We start from the raw sequence: 12,652 nt of genomic DNA on the forward strand, positions 1-12,652 counted from the left end.
AAATGTGACAAATAGAACAAAACTTTCTGTTGATTCCACAGGAATTATTCTTTTTGGTTTTCATACTTGTTTTTCAAAATTTTCTTTTAAATTATTTTTTGAATTAAAATCATTATTTTATCAAATTTACCTTCTTTCTAAAATTTATTCATTTTTTCAATTTGACCGTTTTTATAAATTTAAACTTTTTTTTAATTATAAAACTAATGTAAAGATTTAGAAATTTTCAGTTTAGAAGTGATATTGTTTTAAAAATATTAAGACTCAATTATTTTAATATTAAATTTTTTATTATAAATAGTTTTGTTATCAATAAGTTTTATTATTTTAAAGCACATTTCTAGAAATCATTTTTCTATAGAGTTTTTTGACTTTTTTAGGAGGAATAATTGAGACTATAGGATGATTATTGTGACGAACTATTCAATTTAGACTAACTAGTTTCTCCGTCTGTGTAAGTTGAGTTTCAATCATTTTTCTTAGCATTTTTTTGTTATCTATTGCATATAAACTTTATTCCACTTGCACGTGTCTCTTTAGTTATCTATATGAGTCTCTGTTGATCAGTGATCATAATGATATTTGCTAATCGTTCTTGTGATGTTTCTATGTGTAGATAGAGTTTCTTGCAAGTTGGCAGGAATTTTGTTAGTTAGGGTCTTGTGAGCTTGAAAGGATTTGAGATTCCTTAGAGTAAGTTCATTTGTCTTTTAGGTAAGTGAAACTAATTTCACTGCTTTTAAGTTTATAAATACTTTGAAATTTTTATGTGTATGTATGATTGTATGATGAATTGACTAAATGATTGATACGTGTGATGAGTGTGATCCATTGAAATGTGAGAATATTGTCTGATTTCTGTTTAAGATGAAAATGTTGAGTTAGTGTAGATTGTGTAATATGAAAATTTCATGTTTTATTATCTGTGATTTGAATGTTTGATTCTTGGATGTTTGGTTAGTTTGAACTTGGTTTTGTGTGATTAAAAGAGCTTAAATTTGAGCAATTGGTCTAGTGGTACAAGCTTCCACGTGTTAAAATTGTTTTGAACTCATGCATTGAGAAATGAGTGTTAGTTTGATCAATGGAAGGTATAAGTTTCCTTAAAAACACAAAATATAGGTATTGATATCTGGTGTAGCATTGAACGACACCAAGGTGACGCTGAACGTCCTAGTTTTTGAATGAGATAACATTGAGCGATACTAGAGTGATGTTGAGCGCCTAGTTTTGTGAATGGTTTAGGACTGAGAGATGACAAGGTGTTGTCAAGCACCATTCTTGTACTTTAGGTTTGAAGCGTTTTAACTTCCAGGAGCTAAGTGTCAAAAAGTTTCACTGAGTACAATTTTTTGCGAGAAGAATGACGCAAAACACCATTTTTTTCCAAGAAGAATGGCGTTGGGCGCCACCTTTGAGTGTCAATGTGTATGTTTGAAAATTTCTTCTTCTTTGGTTGGTTGAGATAAAATACAATGTACCTTATATATGTTTAAGAGTACCATGTTGTTTATTCATATATGATATTGTAATGATAATGATTATTGGAGATGTGTTTGGCATAATTTCACGCATCTCGTGGGAAGATTCTATGTGGTGCTTTGTTAGTGTACGTATTGATGTGGGAGTCCAGATGTTGTATCTTGTTGTATCTTGTTGTTCTAATAACCATTTAAGCTTAGGTAGAGTAAAATGGGGTATGTGGTGAGAGGTGCAAGAGATCCTAGTCTAAGGGCTTTACCTTAGCCAAAGATGTTAACGGACTAACCTTGTGTGTGGTAGGATAAAACTCATTAGCAATGACTTTACAGAGTAGTAGAGACCATCATAAGTGCAAGACCGCCAAGAGATTTCACATCAATGCTTCATCCAGATAATTGAGTATAGAATGAGTCTTTATATATGATCTGATTGTTTTTATGAATGAGTGATGTATGATAACATTTCTGTTTGTTTTATGAAAACTCTTTTGCATATTAGCTTATCATGTTGTTTCTTTTGATGTTTCTTATATATTTGTTTATTTCTTTTATGATGATCACTTTATTGGTGTGAACATATGAGATGTAGGTGTTGAAACATATTTGGTGGAGTATTGTAGGTACCAGTGTCTCGCGCAACAAAATGTTTTAAGAGCGGAAAGGCGTGTTACGGTCAATAGCCAAGATAAAATGTTTTTTTTAAAATCTGGATATTCTTTTAAGACTTTTATCAAACAATTTGAGTGCTAAAGAGACAGAGTTAAAGAAAATCAACACAAGGAATTTTATCCTGGTTCGAATCAAAAGATTCTACGTCCAGTCGTTAATAACTATAAACAATGATTAACTTTTTCACTAAAATATTGTTGTTACAATTACAATCAGATGAATAAAGATAAAGAACAGAGAACACCTTCCTTCGACAAACGAACGGAAGAACCCGCTCAATCAACTTGAAGAAAACCGCTTCGACCTTAGACACACTAAGCACAAGGTTCTCCTATTTACAAGACTTGATTTGAGCACTCTAACACTTGAGAACTTCCTCAGAACGTATCTGTATTCTCAAGTGGCTTAGATGATCCTCTAAGAGGTTTGGTAAAGAATATATATAGCCCAAAGGTCAGAAACTAAAAAAACAACTCCCAACTGCCAATGATAATCAATTATCACAAGTAATAATTGATTATTCGTGTCCGTTATGGGGTTTTCAAAACATGATAATCGATTATCCTGAGGAATAATCGATTATTTGCGTGACTTGGGCAATACTTACTCAGACTAAAATAATCGATTATTCTGAGCAATAATCGATTATTTGCGCGATCAATGCTTTTCAAATGAGCTCATGATAATCGATTATTACACCAAATAATCGATTATATGCGTAAAGTTTGTAAAGAAAGGAAAACTTCTAAGTGTTTACATCAACAAAGTTATTCCTATTACAATTTATTGTACATAAATGCTTTTAAAATAATTTCAACAAAAGTTTTCACGTTCTTTATTTGTAGCATTATAAAAAACATAACATCTTCAAGACACCAATGCTCCACATTGATAACAAAATACACTCATGATGATGCAAAATATTCTTCCTAATTTAATTTTCCTTATTTATATATATATATATATATATATATATATATATATATATATATATTACCATTATTTTTTATAATTGTATATATTAGTTTTATATCTATAATTTGAAATAAATATGTTTTGTTTTATCAATCTTATTTTATGAGTTAACAGGGTTATAACTACTGTAACATCCCAAAAATACAGCAATGAACCATATGATAGAATAGTTACATTAATAATAATCCAGATTAGTCTTACACTAGAGTCGAGCGTACGCTCATGGCCGAACGGCCTTACAGAAAGAGTTACAAATTCAAGTCGTACCTCACTACCCAAAACTATCCGACCGGTTTACAAAATAACAACACCGATCGTTCATACTTAAACAAAAGGGAGGGTGAGAGGACGTCCACCTTACTAGAACTAGACTATTGATCGAACGTCCTACTCTTCGATCTTGACTTCGATTTCTTCCAAATTTTCTTCTTCCAGCGCCTTTTCCAGCAGCTCGACTCCTTCTGCTCACATCCACACGGATGATCATTGCAATGACAAGGACGGACGTACAAAACCAGACACGACAGGAAACGCAAGGTAAGCTTATGTAATTTAATTCATGCATAAACATACATTCCAAACAATCCAACAAAACAAAGTACATTTCATCATACATATCATACGAAGCCTAGTACTAGACTGACTGTCCGGACTGTATGAAATCTGTGTAGCTACAGGCGTTCGTGCACCCGGGTGATGTAGTAACTGGAATACTCTCATCAGCTGCCACCCAAGGTTGATCCTATTCATCCAAAGTACCCCTAAGGACGGGACCTCCTGCCGTTTCCACACATGACCTACCCTCCTCTACGTAAGGACTAGTACTCACGAAACATTAGGATGAACTGCCAGCACTAGCATAACCACAGTCATACTTTACAAATTTCAATATTCATCATGAGTCGTTCCTCCCAGGAACGCTCGTTCAACTTCACATCATTTCACTCATATCATATTCTCTTCCTATTTCATTCATAATCACTCCCAATTCCATATTTCATTATCACTTTTCTCACATTCATCTTTCATTGCCAATAAGTTAAATTTCATCTTTGTTCAAAGGTTTATAAAGACACCAGATACCGAACGTTCTATCCTCCCTCAGAACGAGGATGAACGCTTGAGACGAGACACATAGGTCTCCAGTTCCAGAATAGAATAAGACCGAGAGGTTTACTGTCGGTTTGAGAGAGAAACCGAGCGCAATAGATATAGCAAGAAACGAACGAACCGAACGTTCATTACAAAGTGAATCAATTATATGAACTGACTCTTGATAACTCTGACCGAACGCTGAAAAGACCTCGCCAAAGGCTACGACTCTATGCTGAAACCAATCGATACAGACACTTCAAGATATTCCACTAATAATACTTAGAAGCATTCATATGAAGAAACTGAAATGTTTATGAATGTTTAGCTTATTTGAATTTACCTCAAGAAATCCGAATGCCAGTCAATGACCGAGCACGGTAGAGAAGAAATTCTATTGAAATTAGACGAACGCTGTTTTTCATCAATATAGGTTATATAAGAAACGAGAACGAGGCTTGGTGTAAGACCGAGCACTACTCAGTACGAGCGCTTGGTGTAAGACCGAGCACCACTCAGTACGAGCGCTTGGTATAAGACCGAGCACCAATAAACTTATAATAACTGACTTGATAAATATAATAAGATATTGTCGCAGTAGTAATTACGAACGACGAAAATATACCATTACACATATATATAAAAATTGAGTTTATCAAAGGATACCCAGATACAACTGTGCTTGGCCGAACGCTCAAGCATAGTATTATAACACGAGGACGCTCGTCCTCCACTAGGATTCTCTCCAATGAAAGAATCACATTTCAACTATGTTCACCAGGAGAACCGAACGGTCAATGACCGTTCAGGAACGAACGTATACTTTTATATGAGAAATTTCATACCAGAATCATTTCTTTTCAAACTCATTTCCTAACATATATTTTCATACTTTATACATTCATATCAAATTCAACTTTCACGCTCCAACAATCCATAACATATAAGTTTCATATAATTCATACATTATAACATAACTCAGCCATATTTCATTTTCACTCATTAAATAAACGAACGTTCATTCAATCCATTCATATTAACCATCATGCATCAATACCATTCAGTCAAATAACCAACGTTCATGTAGTACGACAACACACAAATACCAATTAAATTAAATAAGCTTCCCTTACCTGGATACGTGAGTGAACGTCCTAAATGTAGGTTCTTGGTTTGCCCGACTACAGCTTTCTACCCTCAACGATCACTTTACTCTTCCAACTAAACCAACAACATCAAAATAACTTAGACTACACCCCTTCATGCAACCAGAACTTGGTTTTGCATGTAACAAAAGAACGAACGACTAAGGGGAGAAACTTACCAGCTCAAACTTGAAACTTGTTCGGTTCAAGATGAAGCTTGGGACGCCGGAAATGCTCCTACGGTGCCTGAACGTTGATCGGAGCAGAGAAAGATGAGTTAACGTAGAGAGAAGGGAGAGTTTTCTAGAGAGAAGAAGGAGAAAATGAAAGATCAGATTTTTGGAAGAAGAAGGGTGCATGCAGAGAGAGTGGAGCAGATTTTCTGAAAATCCAAGTTTTGCTGCACACGTCACAACGAACGTCCCCTCTTCAGTCGACACCTGCTTTCCACTAACTGATTTTCCGGATCTCCTTAGCTTGACATCTGGCGTTCGTCATCGGAGTGTCGAGCCTCCATCTTGACACGTGAACTCCACTGAACGATACGTGCGTGGATTTTACGGGTTCTGACATTTGATTTTACTGGTTCTGACAACTACTCATAAAATAAATAAAAACTATTTAAAAAAATTATAAAAATTATTTATATTTTATTTAATAATAATAAGTTAATTACGTTTTTATTATCAGAAAATAAATAAAAAAGCGCATAACATGTGTTATATAAAGAGATTCTTGTTTAGTTTATATATTTGTTTTCTAATTTTATTCTTTAAATTAAAATCATTATTTTTTAAATTTTATTATTTAAGTAACTGCTTTTTTAAATGTAACTGCTTCTTTTTTTATTTAACGGACTTTTTTAAATTTAACTAGTTTTTTTAATTATAAAACTATCCAAAAAATAAATATAAACTATTTGTAATAAAATTATAAAAATTATTTACTTAATTTTATAATTATAATAATATATACTATTATATAAAGTACATTCATCACATTTTTTTTTATGTTACCTTTTATTTAACCAAATTTTTCCTTTAAATGATTTTTTTTTTAATTTAACGTTTTTTTTAATTCAATCCTTATTTATATTTAATCATTTTCTAAATTAAAATAATTATTATAATAAAATACTATTTATAAAATATATAAAAACTATTTACAATAAAATTATAAAAACTATTTAAAATTGAGCAATGAAGGTTGTGATGAGAGAAAAATAACTTAAAGATTTGAGTAAACTCTTACATATTGAACAAGTTGAAAAATTAAAAGAGAATAAAACATTCTTAAGAAAAAAAATCAAACGTAATAAAACTTAGAGTCAAAGAGGACAAAAAATATAGGTTATGTTATTAAGTTAACTAAGGATTTAAGAGATTAAACACTTGAAATTGAGAGTTAAATACTCTCATGAAAAAATAAATAATAAAAAATAAAAATATATAAAAAAAGTAAAAATAATTAAATATGTGTTTTATAAAACATTTGTTTCTATGAAGGGGATGTTTGTGTTTCTTGGAATGCAATACACCATTTGAAAAAAAACTACGTAAAAGAAACAAAATGTGTAGTTAATTTGTAATAAGAGAGAAAACATAAAAGAAATTTAGATGAGCTTTATGAATTTTTATCAAGTTGAAAATTTGAGAGAAAATAAAAAACATATGTAGTAAAAGAGAATATAAAAACAAATTGTAAATATACAAATTATCTAATAAACTATAAATATTTTAATAAATATATAAATACAGTTTTAATAATAATGATATATATTGAAATATAGACACATGAACATGTATATTGTGGATGGTTCCACATCCAATATAAAAACTAGTACACTTTATTTAATTAAGGAAAAAAAATTCATTTGAATAATTTAGTTTATTTATTATCACTGTCTTTCAATATAGTAGCTTAGAATATAAATTAAAAATAAAAAGATAAAAAAATAGTTTAAACTAAAAAGTATTTGAAATAAATGCATCATGATCGAACTTCAATTTTAACGTAAAGATTAGAGAAGTTAAGTTTTATAAAGCTAACTATATATATCAAGTCATTTGCATTCTTAATCACTAACCAGCAATCTTACCCACGGACTACGTCAAGAAGAATTTGACCTCTAAAGTTCTGATGCTCAATTCTCCAATTAACGAAACTGACGAAATCCGTAGATGACAAAAATTTATCTATTATTTTTCACAAATCACGAAAAATAAAATTCAACAACCCAATATAGACGTGAAAAACTGTGTCATGTTTCTCGTGTCTCTTTCTTTGCCCTAAATTGCATCTAATCCAATCGTGTTCAGTACAATCAACGGAATTTTATTATGATCAGACGTGTAGGAAAATTCTAAAATGATTTTATGCTACCTCTTCATACAAACTTGCCAATAATTCAAGCTCCATTTTACCTGCTAAGCTGCCAATAAAGTCTTTAGACAAGAAATGTCTTGCAAAGTGAATGCATTAATGGTAACGCTGTTTTTCTTTGTTTTCTGGTTGGATAATTAATTTCATGAAAATTAGAAACAAAGAGAGAAGAGAAAAGAAAAGAAAAGTGGTCCCTGTCGAAGACGCGGTTTGCTTTGACTCTCTCTCCAACCATCTTACACTTTCTCACTCAACTTTTCCAGTCACCGTTCGTTGGAACATACTGTAATATAAGGTTTAATTATAGTTGTATATTATCTGGTTTTTGGTAATTGTCAGTTCGATGCACTATAACATTAATACATTTAAGTTGACGTCTGTGTATTTTTCTCGAATATTTAATGTTACGACAACGAATGAACCAACATTGCATAATAAAATTGTAGAAAAATCAAATTAAAAAAATTGCAAAGTTAGAGTGTTTAAATTTAATTTAAACCTGAATAATGTCTTACTTGCATCAAATAGTCTTGGATATAAGTTGTATGGCTCTGCTAACTTAGAAAATAACATTTAAGAAGACTTTTGATGAAATTTCGATGGCAAATTGCATCGGAAGATAAACACTGGAAAACAAGGGGTCCATTAGCTATCATTAATTATCCTGTTTCCTTCTTCAGCCTTTGTTTTTAAGTTCATTGTGTGTGTCTTTCTCAGTAGACTCCAATGAGAATTTCCCAATGTCCTTTCGTTTTCATCATATTATGCTACTCCTTCTGCATACATCACACTGTTTATTTCATCGGGGTTTCTGCTCAAATTGTTGAAGATCAACAACAGATATTGCTAAAATTGAAGAACAGCCTAATATTCGAGCAAGAAAAATCTCACAAACTTGTATTCTGGAATTCTAGCACGGATTGCTGTAAGTGGATAGGTGTAACCTGTGATAAGGAGGGCCATGTTATTGGCCTTGACCTGAATGGAGAATCAATCAATGGTGGATTTGACAATTCAAGTACTCTTTTCAACCTGCAAAGTCTCAGGATACTGAATTTGTCCGTTAATAACTTCAGTTCTCAGATACCATCTGGATTCAGCAGGTTGAAGAACTTAACATATCTGAATTTGTCTCATGCTGGTTTTGTGGGCCATATTCCAACAGAGATTTCTTCCCTGACAAGGTTGGTAACTCTTGATATCTCTTCTCTTTCCTTTATGTTTGCGCAACCGCTGAAACTTGAAAAAACAGATCTGCAAATGCTTGTCAAAAACTTCACCATGATTAGACAATTGTATATGGATGGTGTAAGTGTATCGGCCGAGGGAAATGAATGGAGCAATGCTTTGTTGCAGCTACATAGCCTGCAGGAGCTGAGCATGTCCAACTGCAATCTCTCAGGACCCCTTGATCATTCCCTGACAAGACTTCGAAACCTATCAATCATTCGTCTTGACCAAAACAACTTATCATCCCCGGTGCCAGAAACCTTTGCCGAATTTCCAAATTTAACAACTCTTCACCTTAGTTCCTGTGAATTGACAGGAATATTTCCTGATAAGATCTTTCAGTTGGCAAGATTGTCGGACATAGACTTGTCATTCAACTATGATCTTAATGGATCTTTGCCTGAATTGCCTCCGAATGGTTCCCTTCAGAAATTAATTGTGAGTCACACAAGGTTCTCAGGAGCATTGCCAGCTTCTATAGGTAATCTTAGGCAGTTATCCATCTTAGATCTTTCTAATTGCCATTTTAACGGAACACTACCCAGTTCAATGTCAGGACTAAAGAAACTCACTTCTCTGCTCTTGGCGTCAAATAACTTCACTGGTCAAATTCCGTCCCTGAATATGTCCAGGAACCTCACGCATTTAGACTTATCACACAATAAATTCACAGGTTCAATCACTTATGTTCACTTGGAAGGCCTAAGAGAGCTGGTCCAAATTGATTTACAGGACAACTTACTTGATGGAAACATCCCTTCTTCTCTTTTTGCACTTCCATTGGTACAAAGCATTCAACTTTCCAACAACCATTTCCATGGCCAGCTTGATGAATTTTCAAATATCTCATCCTCCGTCTTAGAGATCCTTGATTTAAGTAGTAATGATCTTGTAGGGCCCATTCCTCTATCTATTTTTAATCTCAGATCACTGAATGTCCTCAAACTATCTTTAAACAAGTTACATGACACATTGAAGCTAGATGTGTTTCAGGGACTTGAAAATCTAACTACACTGGCCCTTTCACACAACAACTTGTCAGTAGAGACAAATCTTACAGATGTAGGCCAATTATCTTCCTTCCACAATATTAGCAGTTTAGAGTTGGCTTCCTGCTACCAGACAGAGTTCCCTAGTTTCTTGAGAAACAACTCCAGAATAACCACTTTAGACCTCTCAAGTAACCATATTCGAGGATCTATACCAATATGGATATGGCAACTTCAGTCTCTAGTTCAATTAAATCTTTCTCACAATTTGCTCAGCAGTTTAGAAGGATCTGTTCAGAACACTGGTTCCAAACTGAAGCTCCTTGACCTTCATGCTAACCAACTCCAAGGGAAGCTTCAAATATTTCCAGTGCATGCCGTTTATTTGGACTATTCAAATAATAATTTCAGTTTCGCTATTCCGTCGGATGTTGGTACTCGCCTGTCTTCCATAGTTTTTCTGTCTCTGTCCAAAAATAATTTATCTGGGAGTATTCCTCAATTCTTGTGCAATAGTTCACAGCTAAAAGTTCTTGATGTTTCTTATAATAACTTCGCTTGGACAATTCCAGAGTGCTTAATACAGAGTGTGACAATTACGGTATTAAATCTGCAACATAACAAGTTTAATGGCAGCATTCCAGATAAATTTCCAGTATCTTGTGCTCTGAAGACTCTGGATCTCAATAGTAATCTATTGAAGGGGCCAATTCCTAAATCACTACAAAATTGCTCATCATTAGAGGTGTTGGATCTTGGAAACAATGAGGTAGATGATGGATTTCCATACTTCCTAAATTCAATATCCACAATCCGTGTTCTGGTTTTGAGGGGAAACAAATTTCATGGTCACATTGAATGTACTGATAACAGTACTTGGCCAATGCTTCAAATTTTTGATGTGGCTTTCAACAAATTTAGTGGTTTACTTCCAGGAAAATGTTTCAAAACATTGAAGGCAATGAAGCTTGATGAATATCATGATGCATCAAAGTTCAATCACATAGGATCTGCGGTCCTTCCATTTGGTGGTATATATTATCAGGATTCTGTGACACTTACAATCAAAGGTTTGGAGTTGGAGTTTGTTAAAGTCCTAACTCTCGTCATATCTGTTGACTTCTCATCCAACAAATTTAGTGGAACAATACCTGAAGATCTTATGGAATTTACTGGACTTTTTGCCCTCAACTTGTCTCATAATGGTTTAACAGGCCAAATTCCTTCATCTATAGGTAATTTAAAAGAGCTCGAGTCATTGGACCTGTCATGCAACCATTTGCATGGAGAAATTCCAACACAGGTTGCAAGTTTAAATTTCCTCTCATACCTAAACCTTTCCTATAATTATCTGGAAGGGAAAATCCCTGCAGGTACCCAGCTTCAAACGTTTGATGCATCTTCCTATGCTGGTAATGCAGATTTATGTGGAAGTCCTTCTTCGAAACTGTGCCATGATCGGCGCAATTCAAAATCTGAAGTATATACAGATTCTGGTGTTAAATTTGACTGGATATTTGTATCAATTGGATTGGGTTTTGGGGTTGGAGCAGGAATGGTCGTGGCTCCATCATTATTTATGGAGAGACTGAAAAAATGGAGCAACCACAAAATCGATAAAGCTCTCCTCATCATTCTTCCAGTGTTTGGTTTGACTTGGATACCCATTGATGATGATGACGATGATGATACAGAGGAAGATACTAAGGAAAGCCACCCAGATATGAAAGAGAGTTATGATTACAATGAGATGCATAATAACTTAGTCCATCAAAGGTTTCGTGGGCAGTACTGCGCCTTATGCTCCAAGCTTCATATCAGTAACAAGAAGGTAATCCATGATCCCAGGTGTACATGTTTCCCATCACCTCCCATTTCAACATCAACTTATCTAGATTCATATTCTTCTCATTCACATTCAGGATGAAAATATGCACATCTGTTTCTTTTGTTCCCTTTATTATTTGTTCAGATTACATACATGTACGTACCTCTCTGATTGTTCCCTTCATTCTTTGTTCTATTTTGTATGCACCTGCACACGGAAATTAAACCCAAGGGTGGAAAAATACAATGAGAGAAAGCAACCACGTGCCTCTCTGATTTTTGAGGTAGTTCTGTGGGTATTCTATGGCTAGGAAAGTCCTTGAATAATACACTGCCAATGCACAGAACTCTCGCTCAGGGCTTTCATCAAACATTTGAGGCACAATAAAAGGCCAAAAATTGAAGAGTTCACTAAAATACGCAAACAAAAGTATGAATATAGCAAAAGTGGTGGTTAGATTTCAAGGTCCAAGAGTGTGGGTGGCTGAATTTTATGAATATTAGGTCACAGTTTACAATAGCAGATTAAAGCGTCACAAGACTCAGCCACCCAAGTTATTCATCTGCTTCATTATTTTAGCCCCTTTTCTTTCTATACGAGTGGGAATCAAATTATTTCAAGAAGTAATTTTCTTTTCGAATTTCTTTTTTGAATAATAAGCCCCCAGAGTATATTATATTTCAATAATTTAACCACAGAATATTTTGATAATATTTCAATGATCATTTACAAAGAAACTTAAAATATTATAAAGATCATTCAAATAATATAAAGTCAATCTTTATTAAAAAATCATTAAAATTGATTAAAATTATATTTTTTAGATTTTCATTTTTTTTGTCAACTAAACTGTTAGCTTTG

General features: G+C 33.4%; 1 protein-coding gene across 3 annotated transcripts; it reads left to right on the forward strand.

The window, feature by feature from the left end:
* The first annotated feature begins 8,264 nt into the window (after nucleotides 1-8,264).
* Nucleotides 8,265-12,431, forward strand: LOC124835395 (receptor-like protein 7). 3 transcript variants are annotated; one of them, XM_088110534.1, is made up of 2 exons: nucleotides 8,265-11,794; nucleotides 12,023-12,431. In XM_088110534.1, the coding sequence occupies exons 1-2, from the start codon at nucleotides 8,471-8,473 to the stop codon at nucleotides 12,038-12,040; spliced, it is 3,342 nt and encodes a 1,113-aa protein (XP_087966660.1). In that variant the 5' UTR covers nucleotides 8,265-8,470; the 3' UTR covers nucleotides 12,041-12,431. The 3 variants fall into 3 exon arrangements, with proteins under 3 accessions (XP_087966660.1, XP_087966663.1, XP_087966662.1); XM_088110537.1 differs by having other exon boundaries at nucleotides 8,265-11,793; nucleotides 12,008-12,431; XM_088110536.1 differs by lacking the exon at nucleotides 12,023-12,431 and having other exon boundaries at nucleotides 8,265-11,266; nucleotides 11,385-11,687.
* The last annotated feature ends 221 nt before the right edge of the window (nucleotides 12,432-12,652 follow it).

The sequence above is a fragment of the Vigna umbellata genome, chromosome 3 (assembly GCF_029865625.1).
Source record: "Vigna umbellata cultivar VRB3 chromosome 3, Vumbellata_1.0, whole genome shotgun sequence".
Taxonomy (NCBI): Eukaryota; Viridiplantae; Streptophyta; class Magnoliopsida; order Fabales; family Fabaceae; genus Vigna; species Vigna umbellata.